We start from the raw sequence: 21,818 nt of genomic DNA on the forward strand, positions 1-21,818 counted from the left end.
GCGGTAGGTTTGTATCGAGACAAATTTCCAGAACGAAGGTGTCCCGACAGGAAGACGTTCGAAGCAATTGATCGGCGTCTTAGGGAGCACGGAACATTCCAGCCTATGAATCGCGACTGGGGAAGTTGCTGCTGTACAAGGTAACGTTGACCACGTCACTGTATGGATAGTGCTACGGGAGAACCAGTTGTTTCCGTACCATGTACAGCGTGTGCAGGCACTATCAGCAGCTGATTGGCCTCCACTTCTGCGAATGGTTCATCCAAAAATGTGTCAATTCTCATTTCAGTGCAAATGTTCTCTTTACGGATGAGGCTTCATTCCAATGTGATCAAATTGTAAATTTTCACAATCAACATGTGTGGGCTGACGAGAATCCCCTCGCAATTGTGCAATCACGTCATCAACACAGATTTTCTGTTAACGTTTGGGCAGGCATTGTTGGTGATGACTTGATTGGGCCCCATGTTATTCCACCTACGCTCAATGGAGCACGTTATCATGATTTCATACGGGATACTCTACCTGTGCTGCTAGAACACGTGCCTTTACAAGTACGACACAACATCTGGTTCATGCACGATGAAGCTCCTGCACATTTCAGTCGAAGTGTTCGTACGCTTCTCAACAACAGATTCGGTAACCGATGGATTGGTAGAGGCGGACCAATTCCATGGCCTCCACGCTCTCCTGACCTCAACCCTCTTGACTTTCATTTATGGGGGCATTTGAAAGCTCTTGTCTACGCAACCCCGGTACCAAATGTAGAGACTCTTCGTGCTCGTATTGTGGACGGCTGTGATACAACACGCCATTCTCCAGGGCTGCATCAGCGCATCAGGGATTCCATGCGACGGAGGGTGGATGCATGTATCCTCGCTAACGGAGGATATTTTGAACATTTCCTGTAACAAAGTATTTGAAGTCACGCTGGTACGTTCTCTTGCTGTGTGTTTCCATTCCATGATTAATGTGATTTGAAGAGAAGTAATAAAATGCGCTGTAACATGGAAAGTAAGCGTTTCCGGACACATGTCCACTTAACATATTTTCTTTCTTTGTGTGTGAGGAATGTTTCCTGAAAGTTTGGCCGTACCTTTTTGTAACACCCTGTATATACCAATCTGATATATGCCCTGTATCATCGTACAATCTCTTTGTGGCAGAAAGGGAAGCTGGCTCTTGTGAATGTCACCCTACACTAGATTGACACTACAGCCCCCCAGTAGCAGTTAGTTGCCACAGGGTGACAGGGGTGGCAGTAGGAGTTGGAAAGTCCTTGACCTTCCTTCACAAGGGTGAAGTGGAGTGATCCAAACTGTTATGAGAAGCATGTGTAGTGCCCTCTGAGTGAACAGCAGCTTTAAGGGGAAAATGTGTTCAAGTAGGTGATGGCTGGGTGTTGTGTGCGGCACTTAGGTTAGTTAGGTTTAAGTAGTTCTAAGTTCTAGGGGACTGATGACCATCGCTGTTAAGTCCCATAGTGCTCAGAGCCTCTAAACTGAAGGAAACACTTCTGGCATTCGCTTCAGAACTGCTACAAATTAATCGGGCAATAGACCGCGCCGCTCGAACTGTCAACACAACTGGCACTGCTAAGAGTATCCGACGACTTCCGCATCGTTGGCAATGGGCTATACACAATGCTGGGGACTACTTTGAAGGTAAGTAAAACTTTGAAACACGTATCTGTTTTGTATCAGCAGTAAATAAATAGTTGCCACCTTAAAAGTCCCAACCCTCGTATATTTTATCACTGTACTTACAATTAAATATCACGCTTCCAGTCTCAATTGGACAACAGTCGACAATGAGCGAAGTATCGAAAATACACCCTGGTGACAGATGTGGTTCTGCAAATAAAATATCTCGATCATTCTTATTACTTGATTACTTGACATACTTTCCCCTTTGCTATCACAGTATTCTACATCAAATCCATACCTTCATTATGACTGGACATAGTCATACCCATTGCACATGTCAGAACACACAAACGTATAAGCCTTATGCTCAAGGCGAACCTATCTTGTACCCCCTACCAAAGGGTGGACATGTCTCATAAGTTTTCTAGCGAGCGAAACAACACTGGAAGAAAATCTGTGATGGGTGAACATGTCTCATAAGTTTTTCTTGCGAGTACCACTATGGCTTAGAAAGAGAGGTGTAACCGTCTTAAAAACCACTATATATTTAAAAAACACTATCGCTGAAGGGTATATTACCAGAAAAAGAGGACGGTTACACGTCGTCGACGGTACAACCTCATACTAAAATAATGAATTTGGAAAGTGATTTGGCTAAAGAATGTGGTATGAAACCGGTACTTGCAACTACCTCATACCGCCATTAGATATTTCTCGAGTATTTGTAACAGATTCTGTCTTGATGTCATGTCAGAGGTTCTGCGATATATCCACTGGGTTATAGGAGAAGGTTGACTGAGAAGGATCACAAGCAGAAGATAGCGTGCTGATTGAGGTCGCAAGAAATGTACAGGTGCTCTTCAGATCTCTAGTGTTACGCTGTCCTCTAGAAATGCTGTTTGGGATTTGGAATCAAGTCTTTCCATTCAACCACATACCTGCGTTGGATGCTATGGAGAAGTCCCTTAATGATTACAGCCGCTAGTGAATCATATTTCTGGCACTCTCATATCTCGTAACGAGTGACCTTTCTCTAACCTGTCTGATACACTAAAATCCCTCAGACTCTGTACTACCATCTCTCCAACTTTGCACATGTCATCGTTCCAATTTAAGTCGGAACTGAGTACAAGTCAGAGAAAGCTACATCTGCCACGTTCTCCAACCTGTGTAGAATCAGGCTAAGCTGAATTAGTGTGACAGGACTGTGTTTTGACCATTCTATGGAAACAGGAACATGTTGCTGTAGCTCCACCAACTGTCTGCGATGTTTAAGGTCAGCACCAAACGAAGCCTGCTCCTGCAACAGGAAGTAGTACAAACGAGAGTACAGTATCTGGGAAAAGGACGGGGATTTTGCTACTGCACTCTGGTGCTTCTCCAAACTATATACAGATAGTGCAGTCTGAAGCAGATTCGCATCTCTCAGGGCCCATTCACATCTATCACTCCAACATGTTATTATTGTTATTCTGTACCATCCAACAGAGAAAAGCTGAGAACTATTAAAGCTCCACTAACTTCATCCAACAGAGAACTCGAAAAGATTTTTAACACATCTCTCCTACCATACATCGAAAACAAATAACGCATGCATGGCGGTACCGAACACATGTAACAATCCTATTAAATATACAGGTATTGATCCACTGCACAGATCACTTGAAAGTTTCATCACGTGTACTGCAGGAGGATGGCTGTATCCCACAGATTATGCCATAAGTGGCAAGACACTCCCTGGGACCCTTTGTCATTGTTTGGAACATTACTTTTTTTCTATTGTAATACGCTTTGTTCACGTCCATACATTTTGTTTTTCCGCCACGACTTTGAGGTCTGTGTCAGATTCCAAACTGACATTAACACGTTCTGATCCATTGCCTCCCGCAGAAAACTAGACATTGCACGGTGTAATTCATGTTATTACTGCTGCTACCATATCACACCACACACACAGGATTATTTTAAATAAAAGACAGTTACAACATAAAGAAACTGGAAGAGTTTGGAGGCGTTGTGGAGCGTTTCCGCACTGCAGTCCGAAGGTGAATGACGACCTCTACATTTAAGCTCATCTGTCTCAGTGACTGTTTCGTTGCTAGTAATCCCCAGAAGGTGTTGCCCCTCCACCAAAAATTTTTCTCCATCTCAAAGAAACGATGTCAGTCGATCATTATGTGGTGACCAACAGTCTACCAGTGAACGGATTGGATGGAAAAATGGTTCAAATGGTTCTGAGCACTATGGGACTTAACATTTGTGGTCATCAGTCCCCAAGAACTTAGAACTACTTATACCTAACTAACCTAAGGACATCACACACATCAATGCCCGAGGCAGGATTCGAACCTGCGACCGTTGCAGTCGCGCGGTTCCGGACTGCGCGCCTAGAACCGCTAGACCACCGCGGCCGGCAATTGGATGGAAACGACACCGTCGATGTAGTGTAATAGCTAGCATCACAGTTGATAGTGTGAACAATTTGAACAATTTTACAGTAATTTCAACACCGAACAATGATGCACAACATGTTCCCCAATTTCAGCACCATTGCTAAATAGCCCACTCTCTACTTTGTGTGAGTATCTTTGCGAATGTAGATAGACAACTGTGCAGTACGTCTACTCACTGTTTATCCTTGAACATATACATCATCAAAGTATACCAGACAGCGCTCTACATAGTTCTAACGCCTCGAGTATAGCACTTAATTTATGATCTATCTCAGCCGTGGCGCGGCTCCCGGGCGCAAGACGCTATCGATGACTCCTCTGGTTGAGGTTGGCACTATGTGCGATCGCGAGCGCCTCCTGTCGGAGCGGGTCCTAACGGGGAGTGAGTGCGAGTAACGAGAGTCTGGGGCGGACAGCAGGGGAGAACGGACATTGCGTCCGCACTCTGAGGCCACAAGGGAAGAGTTGTTGTGCACGGCCGAGAAGGGAGCGTTGAGCAAGGCGGCAGTCAGCACCGCTTTCCGGGGGACAGAGAGTTGCGGCAAGCCGGCGAGCAGACACCAGCTCCGGGAGCAGTGCTCCGGTTTGTGGACGTGACGTGGGTCGTATTTTGGCGCACTATAGTTTGCTCGGTACGCATCTGCTGCTCCCTTTATGCCCGCGTGTGTTGTTCTGTCCGTATGTGCATTGAAAAGCTTACGCTCCGGCTGGAACTGTGGCTCGTGCTTTACGTCCATGCACCCTGACTCATTTGTTTTCCTGCAGGCAGCTGTAATTTCAGAGATTTTTTTTTCCGTCGCGATTGTCTTAGCCCGGTGGTGCCTAGTATCCGAGAACAAGACAGCTAACGTGTGACGTGTTTTGGGTTTTGGAGCCCTGTTTGGGTAACCTAGTTATCATGCACACAAATGTACTGCTGCCGAGTGAGGTTAGCCCTAATCTTGTGAAACTGAGCTTTCAGTGACTGGCTCGTCTGCAAATTAATTAAACCTTCGTGGTGTTTTTTTTTTTTTTTTTTTTTTTTTTTTTTTTTTTTTTTTTGCTTTCAATGGCGAATTTCTTGTCATTCATTGGTGTATGTTTCGCCGTTAATGATAACTGTGAGTAAGATAGCAAGGTCTTGAAGGGCTTGCGTATCGTGACTGTATTTTTGGCAACTGTTTAATTTGATTTCTTGTTTATCGGTCTGGTGAAAACTTATGCCAAGTTTACTAATTTCCGCCCGTGGTCCGGAAGTTGGTTTGAAGGTAAATCCGTGGGTAAATCTTTACTGGACCTGAATGTTAACTGATCTTGCGTTGAACTAATGCCATTATTAAATCGTTTCTTTTGTGCTATTACCATAGACAAGGAGACAGGGCACATTCTGTGGTCGAGGGGTAGGCACGGTTGCTGCTTTGCGCGTGGCGTCTTTTCGCTCGCTACCATTTCCCGCGTTAGTACGGGCGCCGTGAGATTTGTTTGCTTGGGTTGTACGGCCGCTAGTCAGCTGTGCCTGCTCCCGCTTCGGGGTGTGCCGTGTTTCGTATGTCACTGCTACTCCTGTGCTGCTGTCGGTCGCTTACCGAAATGCTAGTCTGTTTTAGCACGGTGGCCACTGGGCCGTGACGATGTCGGTTGATGACCAGCGTTGGGGCGGTCGTCCGCTCTGAGTGGCTTCGGTCGCTTGGACTTGGCAGTTACCTTCCGATTAAACAGATCAAATTTGTTTATTTGCAGTAAATTCCTAAGTATTTGTGAGAAAAGTTGTAACTGAGTTTTTCATGATTTTACAGAATTCAAGCATTTCGGTAACGCATTTTCCTATCTATGTTTTATTTAAATGAGAATTCTTTATTGGGGTTATTCACCTGTTGAAGCTTAACATAAAATTTGTAGCTTAACTTTCATGATTTTATTTAATTTAAGCATTCTTGTAAAGCAGTCCTTTATCTACGTTTTCTTGATTGGTAATTCTTTATTGGTGTTATTCACTGGTTGAAGGTTAACATATGTTTGTAACCAAGTTTATGTCCTTGCTTAATTGAGATTGGTTAAGAGCCTTATTGCTGGAAGATCATTAAAGCTTGGGTGCTTGTAATTGCGAGTACTGTTGTCTATGTTCTGGGCTACCCTTCCACTTCCACAGCCAAGCTGTCCTATCTACCAGTACACTATCTATTTGTGGATGGGAGTCACAGAGCATTCTCATAGTCTTAGGATAAAATTAGAGACTGAAAGACCATCTCGCAGTCTTTGACCAACCCTCCCTGCAGCAATGTTACCGATTTAATCCGCAACTGCCCAGAAGTAGACCGCTACATTCCGCATCTCGTGAATGAATGGACCTCGTCGAGTCCTAGCCCATCCAAGTGCACAAGATTTCTTCAGATGCGCCCATGTGGAGGAGGTTAGCATCCCTTATCGGTGTATAGTAACAGATCTAAAAGGGTTGTAATAGCAGACGATTAAGAACAAGAAATGTGTGGTTTTTATGCATGATGGAGCTTCAGACGGACGGAGTTCGAAGCATTTTACGTAAATCCACTACGCTGTCAATTTTAAAGTATTGTTCTAGTGTCTGGGTTCAGTACCAGCAGGGTATTGGTAAGAGAGAATATAAACGCATGCAATGCTAAGGCTGCACAGCTCTGCACTTAAAAGAGGCTATAATTTTAGATCGCTTCACTTTCCGCCCTATCAGTGATGTGGAATGCAGCGTTGTTAATATCCACGTCCTTCTCCCAGTTCCAGTACTGTCTTCTAAACTACTTCGTGTTGCAGGAGCTGGCTTCATTTTGCGCTGACCTTGCACATTGTGGGCAGTTGGTGGAGCTACAACAACATGTTGCTGTTTCCGTCGAATGGTCAAAACACAGTCCTGTCGCATTGACTCAGCTCAGCCTGTTTCTACACGGGCTGGAGAAGGCGGTAGATATAGCGTTTCCGACTTCTACTCAGTTCCGACTTAAATTGGAGCGATGACATGTGCAAAGCTGCATGGATGGTAACGCTGGGTCTGAGGGATAGTTGGAAAATGATTAGGGAATACCGAAAACCACATTAGAATTTTACTGTATCAGATAGACTGGAAGCAAAGTGACTCGTTTCGAGATATGAGAGCGCCAGAAATATGATTCACTAGTGGCTGCAATCATTAAAGGAATGCTCCATAGGATCCAACGCAGGTATGTGATTGAATGGAAAGACTTGATTCCAAATCCCAGACAGCATTTCTAGCGAATAGCGTAACACTGGAGATCTGAAAAGGAACAGTACATTTTTTGCGACCTCAATCAGCACACCAACCTCTGTTTGTGATCCTTCTCAATCTGTCATCGCCTATAACCCAGTGGATATATCGCAGAGCCTCTGACATGGCATCAAGACTGAATGGGTTAAAAATACTGGAGAAATAACTAGCGGTGGTATGAGGTAGTTGGTGTTTCACCGGTTTCGTACCACATTCTTTTGCCAAATCACTTTCTAAATTCGGTAATTTTATTACGAGGTGGCACCATCGTTGTCGTGTAACCGCAGTGTTTTTTCTGATAGTATACACTTCGGCGCACAGCGTCTATATTCAGTGTTGCGGTATTTGTCGTGAGAAGCCACTTCATTCAGAGGTAATGCCATACCTAGATTTATAAAGCCAGTACAGCTGTTAACAAGGATACTTATCTGCACCTGTAGAAACAAGACTGCTTGTGACAGTAATATGGTCGTTGCGATCGTGTTTCTTAACATATAGTGGTTTGTAAGCCTCTCTTTCTAAGCCACAGTTGTAGCACTCGCAGAGAAGACTTACGAGACATGACCACCCATGTCCCCGTATCGCAAACAATCAGTTATTTGTGGAGTATTATACATAGTACTAGGTTCGCCTTAAGCATCAGGCTTATGTGTGTGTGTCCCGGAATGTGCAAAGTGACTATGTCCAGTCGTAAGTAAGGTATGGACTTGAAGAGAAATACTGTGATGGCAAAGGGAAAAGTATATGAAGTGATAAGAATGGTAGAGATGTTTCTATTTCCAGTCCCACAGCTGTCAGCATGGTGTATTCCCTATACTAGACCTATTGTCGGTGACGTGCAGTTGAGGCTGCGATCGTAATATTTAGTTGTAAGTACAGTGACTGTCTGCACCGGTGACCTGTGGCGGTAATGATTCACTTTTTTGGCTAACGGTAGAACCAGTGCGAATGGAGAGGCCTTTTATGATGCAGGGATGTAGCTGACCTAACCATAGCGTCCTCTAGTCGGCTGAATAGCGGACTAATACTTAGTAACTGTTGGATAGCTTTCGTGATTGTGTGTAAAATTGAGAAGATTCAATATGGACGTATCTTTGCGCTGGACCATTATTCCCTCCTATGACTGCGTGAACACATTTTGCGCCTTTATTTCGTTGAGAGAACATCGATTGCGGTGTGTCCATCTAGCAGGTAAAGGACGAGCGGGAGACTAGATTTGCCGATTCTCTAGACATGAGAAAGAGAAACACCTTGGTTCACTTAGTAAATTGTAGGGATGATTTGGAATCGGTTACATCACCGACGTCGATATTCGCGAATGGGAGTATCAGTTTTATCTATTTTTTTCGAATTTTCGCTCAAAGGTCATCACTGACGGGATAAGTTTCTAGTTACTCATTGGTTTACAGCATGCGCCACCTCACTAGTGTTTCGGATTTGTAGAGAAATAATTTCCGGTCTATGTATTCAGAATTATGTTGCGCGAGCGATCGGTATCATACAGCTATGTGCTTGATATCGAAAAGTAATCTTGTAATCTCAGAGTCTGGAGGTGGGTATAGAAAGATAGCAAACAAGCAAATAGGTCAGGGTCAGGAACAGTGAAGTCTTTGTGCCATGGGGAACCTACCCAGCCTTTGTACAACAGTCTTCGTGGTATATGGTGTCTGGTGGTCACTACTGCATGTCCTATCGTGAAGGAGGTATAGATTCAGCACATCGATAGCGATAAGGGGAATGAAAGTTTTTTTTTTTTTTTTACATGGAAAATTATGTGCGCCATAGATACTGAGATTCATTCCAGAACCATGGTCATAAAGAGGAGACATATCCAGTACATTGCTCGGCGTCAGACTGCAGCAGCAATCATAGTATTTAATTGTAGTTACACTGATAAATATGTCTGGTGCCCTATATTATTGTGATTCTGGAGATAGCCGTTGAAAGCATAGCAGCAAGCAAACAGGTCGGAGCCAGAAACAGCATCTCAGAGGATGCCTTTGCTCTGAGGTGGGACTCAAATTCAAATGGCTCTGAGCACTATGGGACTTAACATCTGTGGTCATCAGTTCCCTAGAACTTAGAACTACTTAAACCTAACTAACCTAAGGACATCACACACATCCATGCCCGAAGCAGGATTCGAACCTGCGACCGTAGCGTTCACGTGGTTCCAGACTGAAGCGCCTAGAACCGCAAGGCCACACCGGCCGGCGAGGTGGGACTTCCCCATCCTTTGTACACCAGTTCAGAGAGTCAGAGAAAGCTTCCGGCTTACAACGGTTTGGCTTTCAGCTCCCCCTGGATGGATGAATAGTGAACTAATATACAGTTTGCGTTGAGTTGCCTTTGGTACCGCGTGTTTTTCGTGTATAGTCTGCAGAAATTTGAGAAGATTCAATGTGATCAGTGTTTGTTCTAGGAATATTGATAGCATTCGAACTCCTACCACTTAGGTCCTCCTGGGGCTGCAGTCACGAGCCGTGTTTATGGCAGCAGTTTCCTCTGTCAGCGTTGCACTGCGACATGGTGTGTATCTGGGATGTATTTGATGATCTGTAGACCACTTTCTGCAGAGTTTAATTGTCAGTGCAAAATAGCGAGCTGTGCAAAATTCTTTTCTACCGCCGAAAGTTTCGCCTGCAGGGAAAAAAAAGGTGGACAGTGCTCCCACACTGGCAGCAGCAGCAGTTTGACGGGTGAGTTCAATAAGAGGTGCACTGTCCCACTGGGTTCATCAGGAAGGATGCATTCGGTGCTTTTCTGGGCTATTTTAGTGGACATGTTCTGTTAAGACAAGAAATTCCGTGAGGACACGCTGAGACATCACGATAGCTCCTGTACGGTCTTACTTGTCGAGTTAGGACCACAATGAGCAATGCACCCCGTGCTATTCTGTGAAGCATTGGAACAGATTTCTACAGTGCGACCTGTGATGTCTCCACAGGTAGAGAGGTATCGTGCCAGCAATGGTAAAATGCACTTGCAGACCAGACGGACAATTGGCTCTTATGTACAGAGACATGTGACCTCAGTATAACACTCGAAGAACTCTAATTGTATACCCGAAAGCAGATGTGAGTTTCACCTGCTGGCTGTTGGCAATAGCGGCCTGAGACCAATGGCTCGTGCCCCTGTACTCGTGTGTCCAGTGGAGATTCACAGCGGCGTCGCCATGTGCATGTGTTGGAGTCTCTGATACGTTGTGGTTGAGGACAGTTCGAAAGTGTTTTTCATGTGCACTGAGTGTTTGTTCACTACATTATTTTCGGCTGTTTAAGAAGTCTGAGTGTGTTGATAGTGTTGTATATGTATTGTTTTGGTAAATTACGAGCAGGTTGCAGGTCTGAAGACTATGTACTGCATTATTTGGACAGTTTAGAATTGGTGAGCGTGTCTGCAGAGTGTTTTACATGCGTTATTTTGATAATTTATGAAATGTTTTCCTGTCTAAACATCAATGTACTGCATCATTTAGATGATTTACGGGTAATTATCTGATCTGTATGCTGTGTACCGCATTATTTCAGTAATTTTAGAGTAGTTTTCATGTCTGTAAATCAGTGTAATGCATTACTTCGATAATTTACGAGTAGTCTGCATGTTTGTAGGCTAAGTAGCATGAACACAAGCACATCAGTGCGAGTGTTTTGTATCAGTGTAATCAATGAACTAAGTGAACTCCTCCCTTAAATAAATCGTTCCAAAATAAATGAAGTACACTCCTTCCTCTCTCCATCATCCCAGACAAGGCTGAATCCTTTTCTTGCCATTTTTCCCCCTCAGACACCCATCTTGGATTACGTCATGGAAGGGATGACTGCACGCTCTGGTGGCAGTGTTGTGTACTGTGTCAGTTGGACTCCAGATCTCATGGTGATGGAGCTACTGTCTCAATTTGTTTTAACACTGAATGCAAAATAAAGGGTTACATCCATCCTATCCAGCAGCCCAGCACAGGCTGAGTCCTTTCCCCACGAATTCCTAGGAAGAAGTGGCAGTCATATGAGTTAGCTTACTGGAAGTTGCGCAAGTGACCCATTTTTCCGCCATTTTCTTCGGTTGATGTAGGTAGCCATGGTGTGTTGCATTGTCCTGCTGGAATTTCAACTTACCACCGTTTTCTGTGGGAGGGGAGGGGGTTTGGCAGAAGGGGAGAGGTTAATTAATCGATCAATTTAATTGAATAGTTAATCTAATTGGTATCAAAAGTGTACATGTACCAGTGCAGGAGATGGGGCTGTGTTGGATGTTTCCTGTGGGTGGGGGGAGGGATGGGAGGGGAGAAACAATAGGTTAAGGACCTGTCAATCAAAAAGAAGTACCCTTTTAGCAGAACCTGTCTATCAAAGGAGAACTGTAGGTTAAGTAACTGTCAATGAAAGTTGAACAATGGATTTGCCCCTGAGTGCATACCTGTCCCTGATGTAGGCAACCTACACTAACATAATGCTCTAGTGCCTGCCCTGTCCCTCTACTTATACTTCCTCTGTCTGTCTATTCTATCTCTCAAAATTTTATTACATAATGGAAGTTTGTTCTATGTGGACTGAACAAGTTACCAGTGGCTACAATATATTCACAATTAGATTTTTCTAAGTAAATAACTTTGCACTATGAAATACTTTACTCAACTTTCCAGATTAATGACAATAATTTTCTTAAATATAAGGATAATAAAATTAATTTTCTCATAGAAACTGTTGTGTGTTTTGTGTAGAAGAAATTGTAGCTGCATCCAAGATTGTTTGGGGAAGACTCAATAAGACTCGTGTACATGTATGTACAATTGGATTCTTGTATTTACAACCAAACTCACCTCGTAATGTTACTGGAAACTTGAGAGGGAAGTGTTAGATCGCTAGCATGTAAGTTTCTCAATCATACTGTAATCAATGGAGGAGTCTTTAATCATCCAATAACCAACTGGGATAATTAGTTTCGTTACTGGTAGGCTTGACAAGACATCCTGCAAAACGTTACTAAATCCCTTCTCTGACCACTGACAACATCATGTAGTTCGGAAATCCAGTCGTGATGGAAATACTGTATATTGGATCTAATGGGGACAAATACATCTAATATGTCTGAGGATGTCTACAGTGAAACTGGTATCAGTGACAATGAGGTAGTTGTAGCAACAACAATTACCAGTGTAAAAACACCAAGAACAATATGTAGATAGATTTATATATTCAGTGAACTAGAGTAAGAAGTTGTTTCTTTTTGCTCAGGACAGTGGGGTGTAGAGCAACTATGGCTCAGATTCAAAAGAATGGTTGACCATGGCTTGGACAGATACTTACCTAGCAGGACAATTCATGATGGATGGGATACTCCATGGTATATGATCACTGCAAAGAAATTTCTAAGGAAATAGAGACAACCGCATCATAGGTCTAAAAGATAGACTACCGAGGTAGACAGAGAGATGCTGATTTGGCTTTAAAGTAGGCGATACATGACGCCTTCAGTGTGTACCACAGAAAAATACTATCGAATGGTCTTTCAAACAACACGAGAGATACTGGTCGTATGTAAAGGCTGTTAGTGGCATCGAAGTTAGTGTTCAGACACACATGGACAAGATAGGATCTGAAACTCAAGGTTTCAAATGTTCCTTTACAAAGACAAATTCACACGTACTGTCCCAATTCTACTCTCGTACCTCTGCAAAGACGACTGAAACAGATATTAGTGTCAGTGGATTTGATGAACAGCTGAAGTCGTTACACTTCAACAAAGCTCCATGTCGTGATGGAGCCCGCGGAAGATTCTATACCAGATTTGTGACTGAGTTAGAACCTCATTTAACCGTCATTTATCGAAATCACTTGAATGCAAATCTATGACATGTCGTCTGAAGAAAGCACGGGTCATACCTGTCTCCACGAAGGACATCAGAACTAGTCCAGAAGTTTACCGACCAATGTTTTTGACAGCTATTTGTCGTAGAATCTTAGAACATATTTTATTATTATTTTGAGCTTTTCCTCATTGCAGAGGCTTATCTCCAACATAATAATTTACCTGGAAATGACAATACAAACAATAAACATTCTTAAACTATACTCTCAAAATATTTCTCCATGTGTTTCGATCTTGCGTGTCCTCTTCCTCTGCGCCCATTCTCCTCATTGTGTGCTGTACATTTTGGAGCCAGGTGGTCACAGGTCGTCCTCTTCTTCTTCTCCCCTCCGGTTCCCACTCCAGTATCAATTTTGGTATTCTGGCTTCCTCCATTCTTTGTACATGCCCGTACCACTGTAATTTCTTCCTATCCATTACGTCATATATTCTTTCTTTTATTTCCATTCTCCTTATTACTTCGGTGTTCCTTATCTTTTCTTTCCTGGAGATTCTTGCCGATCTTCTCCAAAAGTCCATCTCTAGAGCTTGTGATTTTTTAATGTGCTTCATGTTAATTGTCCAGGTCTCCGTTCCATACAGAACCACACTCTCTAATATGGATTTGTATATTAATTTTTTAGTTCTGCTCATTACATTCCGGCTCCATAAGACTGAGTTAAGCATCCCAATGACCCTCCGTCCGCTACTAATTCTTTTATTGATTTCTGACTCTGATTTTCCCTCGATTTCTAAAATGGATCCCAAATAACAGAAAGTGTTTATCTTTTTGATTTTCTTTCCTTCAATGTATAGCTCATCTGAATCATTAGTCAAGTATTCTGTTTTTTGGTAATTAATCTTCAAACCCCAAGTTTTGTATGCTACTGCTAGTTGATTGCACATATAGTTAGCATCCTCCCCATCTTGTGCTACGACTACTTGATCATCAGCAAATAATAAATGATGTAGGTAAACTCCATCTCTTATTTCTAATCCCATACTATTACATTTACGAGACCATGTTCTAAGGCTAATATCTATATAGATTTTAAATAATGATGGTGACATGGGACAGCCCTGTAAAAGGCCTTTGCTTGTTCTAAATTTCTGTGAAAGTTTATTACCAACTTTCACTTGGCAAATGTTATCTTTATACATCTGTTGTATTATTTTAATCAAGGAAGGGTTTATGTTTGCCATATGTAGTGCTCTCCAAAGTAATTTTCTTGGAACAGTATCATACGCTTTTTCTAGATCTATGAAAATTAATCCTATACTTTTTGATTTTTCCCTATGTTTCTCCAAAATCTGTCGTAATGTGAAAATATGGTCTACACATGATCTCCCAGCCGTGAATCCACATTGTTCTTCTTGGGTTCTAAATTTTTTTCCAGCTTGTTTTTAATTACTTTCACAAAAATTCTCATTAATGTGTTTGGACACAAATTCCTCGATAGTTTGAACAAATTTTGCGATCCCCTTTCTTAAATATTGTATTAATGTAACCTAGCTTCATTTCGTTGGGTATTGAATCTCCATGTATCATTTTGTTGAAGAGCTGTGTTATCAGTTTCACAATTTTGTCACCACCATATTTTAGACACTCCAGATTGATATTGCCTGGTCCCGGTGATTTACCATTCTTTCCTGTTCTCAATGCCTGAAGTACTTCACTTTCTAAAATATGGATCTCATCATCTTCATGTCCTTTATCTTCCCCTGTTCCTTCTTCTAGATATTCTTCTCTGTCCTCATTTAATAATTTTTGGAAATACTCTTCCCATTCTTTTTGTGTTATCAGTTGGAGATTAGTTTTGCTTTTTGTATCCTGTCGAAGCCCTTTCAATACTGACCATGCTTCTTTTGCTCTCCCAAATCCTAATTTGCTATTCACCTTGGCACATGTTCTTTCCCATGCTTCATTTTTTGCCATCCTTATTTTTTTCGTCACTTCATTCTTCTTTTCCTTGTATATTGATCTTGTTTCTTCTGATTTATCATTCAACCACTGAAGGAACGCATTTCGTTTTTCTCTAATGAGGACCTCTAGTTCCTCTGACCACCACTCTGCTGCACGGTTGTGGTTGCTATCTTTTTTACCCAACACCTCTGTTGCTATGATTTTCACATTAGCTTTTATATAGTCATATATTTCCTCTGTACTTCCTTCAAATGATTCAACCAGTTTCCTTTCCATCCTGGGCGCAAAGAGTGTTCTGATACTTTCGTCTTGTAGGCTGTCAATATTAAAAGGTAAATTTTCATCTTTCTCAGTCTGGTTCGTTTTATTTATGTTACTTGTATCACTCCTTGCATTCTTCCATGGCCAGAAAGACTTCATTTTAACTAGATAGTGGTCTGATCCACACTGGGCTCCTCTATAAGATCTGACGTCTACTGCCTTGAAACTACTTGTTTGCCTAATGATAATATAATCTATTATAGGACGAAGTTCTTTGGTGTTCTGTTGCCAAGTATATTTATGAATGTCCTTATGTTTGAAAAATGTGTTGGTAATTTTTAGATCAAATTGTTCACAAATTGCAATCAATCGTTCTCCATTGTCATTATATTCGTCCTCTCCATGTTTTCCTACTATTCTACAAGATTCTCTAATTCCTACCCTTCCATTCAGATCTCCCATGATAATCAGTTCCTTTCTTCTTGGGATTTTTTCAATAGTCTCCCTGTTGGTGTCCCAAAATGTGTCTTTCTCCTTATCTTTTGTGTCGTTCGTGGGTGCATATACGCCAATAATCACAACTTCCCTAGCAAATAATGTCATTTCAACAGTTATTATACGTTGATTGATGAATGTCCAATTTGTGATTCTTTCTTTCCATGATTTTTTTATCATAATGGAGACTCCTGCTTTGGCTATTACTGCTTTTGATACCCTACTCCAGATATGTACATAATTATCCAGTTCTTCTTCTCCTTGGCCTTTCTTCTTTGTTTCAGAGAGTACGACAACATCCATGTTGAACATGTCAAGTTCTGCGGGGAGTAAATTTATTTTAGTGGAAATACCTTGCACATTCCAGCATCCAAACATAATTTTCCGTTTCTCATTGCCAGTTCGTCGTCCAAAGTTCCAATTTTTCCGAGGCATATTATTAGGTTTTTTAGCATTTATATGTTTTTATGTGAGTGAGGAGCTGGCCCACTGCACAACCCCAAACCTGGAGGACCAGGTAATTTTTACTCAAGGTTTTCTTCCTTTAGCCTTTGATAAGCCAATATCATACTACAAGGCAGCAGTTGCTAGTTTTGGTCCACCCCGGGTATTTTATTTCCCCGGTACCCACCATATCTGGTGAGCATTCCCCTATCCGCCACCCAGGGAGGCGCCCGATGGGAGACCAGCAACCTTCACATATATTCTGAGCTCAAAGACCTCACGGATCCTGTAAATATCGACATTTGACGACCAATTTGGTCTTTTCTTACATGAATATCTGAAAGCCATGGATCGAGGCAGTCCGATAGCTGCAGTGTTTCTTGACATCCAAAAGTTATTTTTCTCTGTAACATACTTAATATTATTATCGACAGCACGTTCATATGGGCTGTTGAGAGATATTTTTCACTACTTTGTGAGTTTGTTTGCAGAATCTTGGGTGGAGAGTTTGAACAACACGAATCACGAATAGCAGGTAACGAAGGGCAGTGCGAATGATCCCAGACTTATTTGACTAACTGAAGATATGTGGGAAGATATTAACTGGAGGACACTCCGAGAAAGACATCGTACATATTGCAAGAAACTTGTAAGAAAATGTCAAGAACTGTCTTTCTGGGCAAAAGGTACAAATGTTCTTCAGCTCACCACATCTATATTAAGATAAATTGAGGCAAACAACAGTTCTTACAGACACGTGCAAGAAGCCTTCGCATGCTGCATCCACGGATGGAACACAAACAAACAACTACGTGGGAAAAAAATAGTAGGATTAAGCTAAAGTACAGAAACCCCACAACATTGTGGACAAAGATAACTGTGGAGAAACGGTATAAGTTTGAAACAAAATGATATAACAGTTACGAGATTTTCGTTTAAAAACATATTACTAGCAGAAATATAAATTTGTCGGATAATATATAAGACTTGCTGTATGTTTATATTTTTACAGCCACAAAGTTGTGATTATTCTCATAATGTTCTTACCAGTGCAGTTTTACTCTGGTGGACAATTTTCGTTTTTGTCCATTGTACAGTTTGAGACAACAGTGGTCATCGATAGAATAACATCGATATTGGCTGTATAACAGCGTTGATTTTTATTCAGATACTACTAGCGTAGAACTACACTTGTTTCCTGGATTTCCTAATGTATTCGATACAGCTTCGCATTTTCGAATGAGAATAGTTGTAGCTTTCCGAGGATCGGCCCAGAACGGTGACTGGATTCAAGACTTTAAAGAAGATATCGACAGACATAAGACTTACGTTGTCGGGAGTACTCCAATGGTAGTGTAATAGGCCCGCCACTGTTGTGATTACCACTGTTCATTGTACATACATTCCTGCTAATAACTGCAAGTACGATTAGAGAGTATATGTACTGTCACATAAGTTTAATAACTCTAAGGTCATTGAAGAGACTTCTGCAACATGTTGAAATATCAACTTCACCTGATCTTATTTGCCAACCATATCCTTGTGCTGGTATGAGCATCGGTCTGTAATGCGCCTCGATGTCAAAGAACGTCTCACGTGGTGCCCTATCGAGTGTAAAGTGTGGTCCCGCTGACCTCTGCTTGTGATTACTCGATTCTAACAACACGACTTTTTGTAGGAAGGGAAGCTGTCTGTTGGGAATCAGGTATAAACCATTTACGTTATTCTCTTACTGTTTGCTCCTGGACGTGTTTGTGCCCTTTATCAGCTTACTTATGTCATCGGTAAACACAGAAATTTTGAAGAGGCGTCCATTGCCCCTGGTGGTCAGGTCAAGTTGTAATATTATTCATAAGATTTTGATATTAGCAGCAGAAGTCTACTAGATATTTGTAAGGCAATAACTGTCTATGTTGCAGGGAGATTGGGGCGGAGCGCTTGTTCTTAAATCCACAGACGGCTATAAGCAGATTGGCATTGCCAGTTTTTTTCACAATTGCAATGAGCCTCTACCTGGTGCCTTCTCCAGGATGACCTACTACCTCGACTGGATAAAAAGCACTGCTGACATCACTACTGACTAAGGAACTAGTATTTACTGTGACAAGGTTCCGTTATTTGATCACATTTCATAAGTACTCTAATTAAAATTAAAAAATCGGCACAGAACACTTAACAATTGGCAAAAAATATGTTCTCAGACAACTGTCAACTGCTAACATGGCATAAATGATACGATCATTGTAGCAGAAACCCTGTACTTACTATACTTCGGTTGTTTTCCTCTCTGGATGTTCCCACCAAATGACAATATGTTATTGAAGAAAACTGTTTATCTCTGTGTCTGTATGCTTTCAAGCAATAAAACTGAGATATGAGTAAATTTCTTTTTAGTAATTTGTGGCTAGAATGTGTTTATAGAGTCTTGTAATATGTTATATACTCAAATCTATCGAATAATTATTACTTGTTTCATGACAACATTGTAGTGTTACATTTTTTCGATGTACCACTGGGTCTACATTTGCCAACGACCTACACTAAAAATTGTAGTGGAACGGTTTTCACAGTATTTTGACGTTGGACATTGATTTTTCTGAATATTTCAATGATTTCAGTTATTTCCGAAAAAAATACTGAACAGTTTGAACATCTCTTAAAATTTCGTTGAATTACACACTTTTTTTTAAATTTCCTGTTTTCGTGTTATTTTGCCATAGAACACTGCACTGATCACCAGTAAAAATATTCTTACATCATCACCACACTTCAGTCTGTCAGGAAAGGAGAGACATTGAAGACTGAGCGAAAGTGGCACTTATGGAATGTAACATGGCACTGTGGGTTAAAGTCTTGATTCACAGCTTCTCAGGACCTCATAGTCACTGACACGTCCTGCAGTACTACCAAAGACTGGAAGAACAAGAAGAATGGAACACTACTCTCTGAATAATATATGAGCAATAATTGTAGTTCCGTCTGACTGTGGCAAGATAAATGTCATCGTTCATTGCTAATACATCCAGATGGAATCTGCTTCCTACATGTATATTTTCGAAAACGCTATTGCAGCCTAAATGCCAACTATTACAGCAGATTTGTCCAGCATCGATTTTGTAACAAACACAACATTCAGCGAAAGAGGCAATATGCCACTGCCAGATAGTGTGAAGGCAAACACAGCGCTTAAATTTGGTGATGTTGTAGTGGTATACCAGGTATAAATGCTGAAATATTTCTATGTCCGCCATCGTATGGGAGTTGTTATCTTATGCATGAGTCTGACATGTTTTATGGTTCCAAAGCAGTTGGAAAGGGATAATGCAAACCTTATTATCGCTTTAAAGCAAGACAATATGAATTTAAGATTCATTAATCAAGTACATGTAGGTTATTGTTTGACACAGATAGATGGAGTCTGATTGTATCGCACACAGTATAGGTGTTTGAATGACAGACAATAAAGATCAAACTTCCAGCAGTTTCTTTACATATAGCAATGAAGGAGTTGAGTACATCAATATACATTACATTATGATTATATTGACATGTATATCACGTGTTGAATCAGAGAGGAGAGGTCTGCATGCAAAGAACATTTGTTCATGTGTGGATGCGCAGATTCAATCTATCACACCATAATAAGTAAATGGGAAAGAAAACATCAGCAGAAGATCGACTGAAATGGTGGGTATGAAGTTCGTGATGGTTAATCAGCTCACTGGTGCAAACTTGCAGAAGAACAAGAACAAGTTGAAAATAATTAATGTGCAGGTTGCAAGGACCATGTTAATTGAATAAAGATTGCAAGATATAAAAAACTAACTTGAAGATATTAAAGGGACAAAAGCTCGAAAAGAAGTGAATGTCCGAACGCCGCTGAAGTTAATCGTTATATTAAATGTAAAGGTTGAAGACAACAACCGAATTTTAGAAATACCGTAAAAATAAGTCTACTGAGGCTATAAAAGTTGCATATTGTATAGAAATCAGTTTAGTATGTAACTGCACGTTGAGAAAACCTAAAGTCATTGATGAACAGAAGGCTATTAGATAGAAATTACGATTTCTAAGGATAGGACACTCAGAATGAGTTCAGTTTCGTGGAGAAAAATGTAATCCAACTGTTAAGTCAAATGGAGATAAAGAAGAAGAACAAGTATATACTGTTGCTGATTGCTTTAGCCATCATGAAGACAGCGAAATAGACTCTTCACGTTGGGTCAATGGAGAAAAACCATAATGTAGGCTGCACAGCCTATAAGCTTAACCAAGCACATCGTATATATTGAGAGTAAGGAATTTGAAAGAACGCTTGATCTAATGGATCTAATATTCTTAAAAACTTCAAAGCCTGGCAAAGATCTAAAAACGTGTGGTGAAATATTATGTATGACAAACAAATACAAAAACAAAAGCCCTAACGGTAGGGAGCACAGAAACATTATGAAACATGTGTTAAGCAGTAGAACCAGTAAATATATTGACGATCAGCATAAAAGGATGAACGTTACTCTGTGGAATACATATATTATCACACTCCTATTGAAATAATAGCCCAGCTATGGCAGCTCACAGCATGAGCCACCACCAGGAATACAGCCCATATGAATGCAATCGTATCAGTCGTTTCAGAGTTCAGGGAAAGGCAAATCATGAACAATTCTGCAGAGAATAGTTCGAGAACTACACAAATCAGTACACAAAATATGCTCTCTCGGGCATATTATCATGCATGGCAGGATGACTTGTGGCAAGCTGATCATGCAGATACAATACAATGTTTCAGAGTGACAACTGCTCCCATCTCTGTATCCACTGGTGTCTCACACACGAGTGACTTTAGATGTCCCCATGATAAATAATCAAGGGGATTCAGGTCAGGTGAACTCGCATGCCGTGGAAAAGGACCTCCCCTTCCAATTCCTAATAATCAGGCTCGTCCTCTTCGTTTTCTTGCAGGGAATGAAGAATATACATGGAAACAAAAAGCACAGTACGTGTAAACCTGTACACATGTTAGTTACAAACAAACTGGAAAACTGTAATGCCAGAAAAACCGGTAGACAAGTTCATTACATGTCGCCTTAAACTGACTTCTCCGACTGCAGGTTCCCTCAAGTTGTTCAGTTCAGCATTCTCTATGTCCTGTTACATTTTCGCACTCTGTTACGAAGACACCCAGTGTAACAGGGCGTGTAGACATCAAACCGTGCAACAGCGTAACATGAGTGGTAGTATGCACATCAGGACCTGGGATGATGCTTTAAAAAGAGTCAGCAAATTGTGATAAGGGAATTAATCTGTTGGATGAGGCGCGCAAGAAGTATGATATTGCATATTCTACAAATCAGTGTTTGGCAGAATGTCATACATCAGATCAAATATTGGCTGATAAAGCTAAGACAATACATGAGAGAAGAGACATATCTATGCGTTACAGAATTTGCAGCTTATAAAACGATGAGCACCAAGCTAAATAGGGTTTGGAAGTATATATCCAATAAGTTAGGAGC

General features: G+C 41.3%; 1 protein-coding gene across 1 annotated transcript in view; it reads left to right on the forward strand.

Annotated features, from left to right (window-relative positions):
* LOC124551195 (venom protease-like) overlaps nt 1-18,685 on the forward strand; it is a 220,675-nt gene extending 201,990 nt beyond the window's left edge. Inside the window, exon 6 of the mRNA XM_047126183.1 lies at nt 18,222-18,685. Coding sequence (XP_046982139.1) covers nt 18,222-18,386 — 165 coding nt within the window. The 3' untranslated portion in view covers nt 18,387-18,685. The remainder of the gene's footprint in view (nt 1-18,221) is intronic.
* The last annotated feature ends 3,133 nt before the right edge of the window (nt 18,686-21,818 follow it).

The sequence above is a fragment of the Schistocerca americana genome, chromosome 9 (genome assembly GCF_021461395.2).
Source record: "Schistocerca americana isolate TAMUIC-IGC-003095 chromosome 9, iqSchAmer2.1, whole genome shotgun sequence".
In the NCBI taxonomy this organism is placed as follows: Eukaryota; Metazoa; Arthropoda; class Insecta; order Orthoptera; family Acrididae; genus Schistocerca; species Schistocerca americana.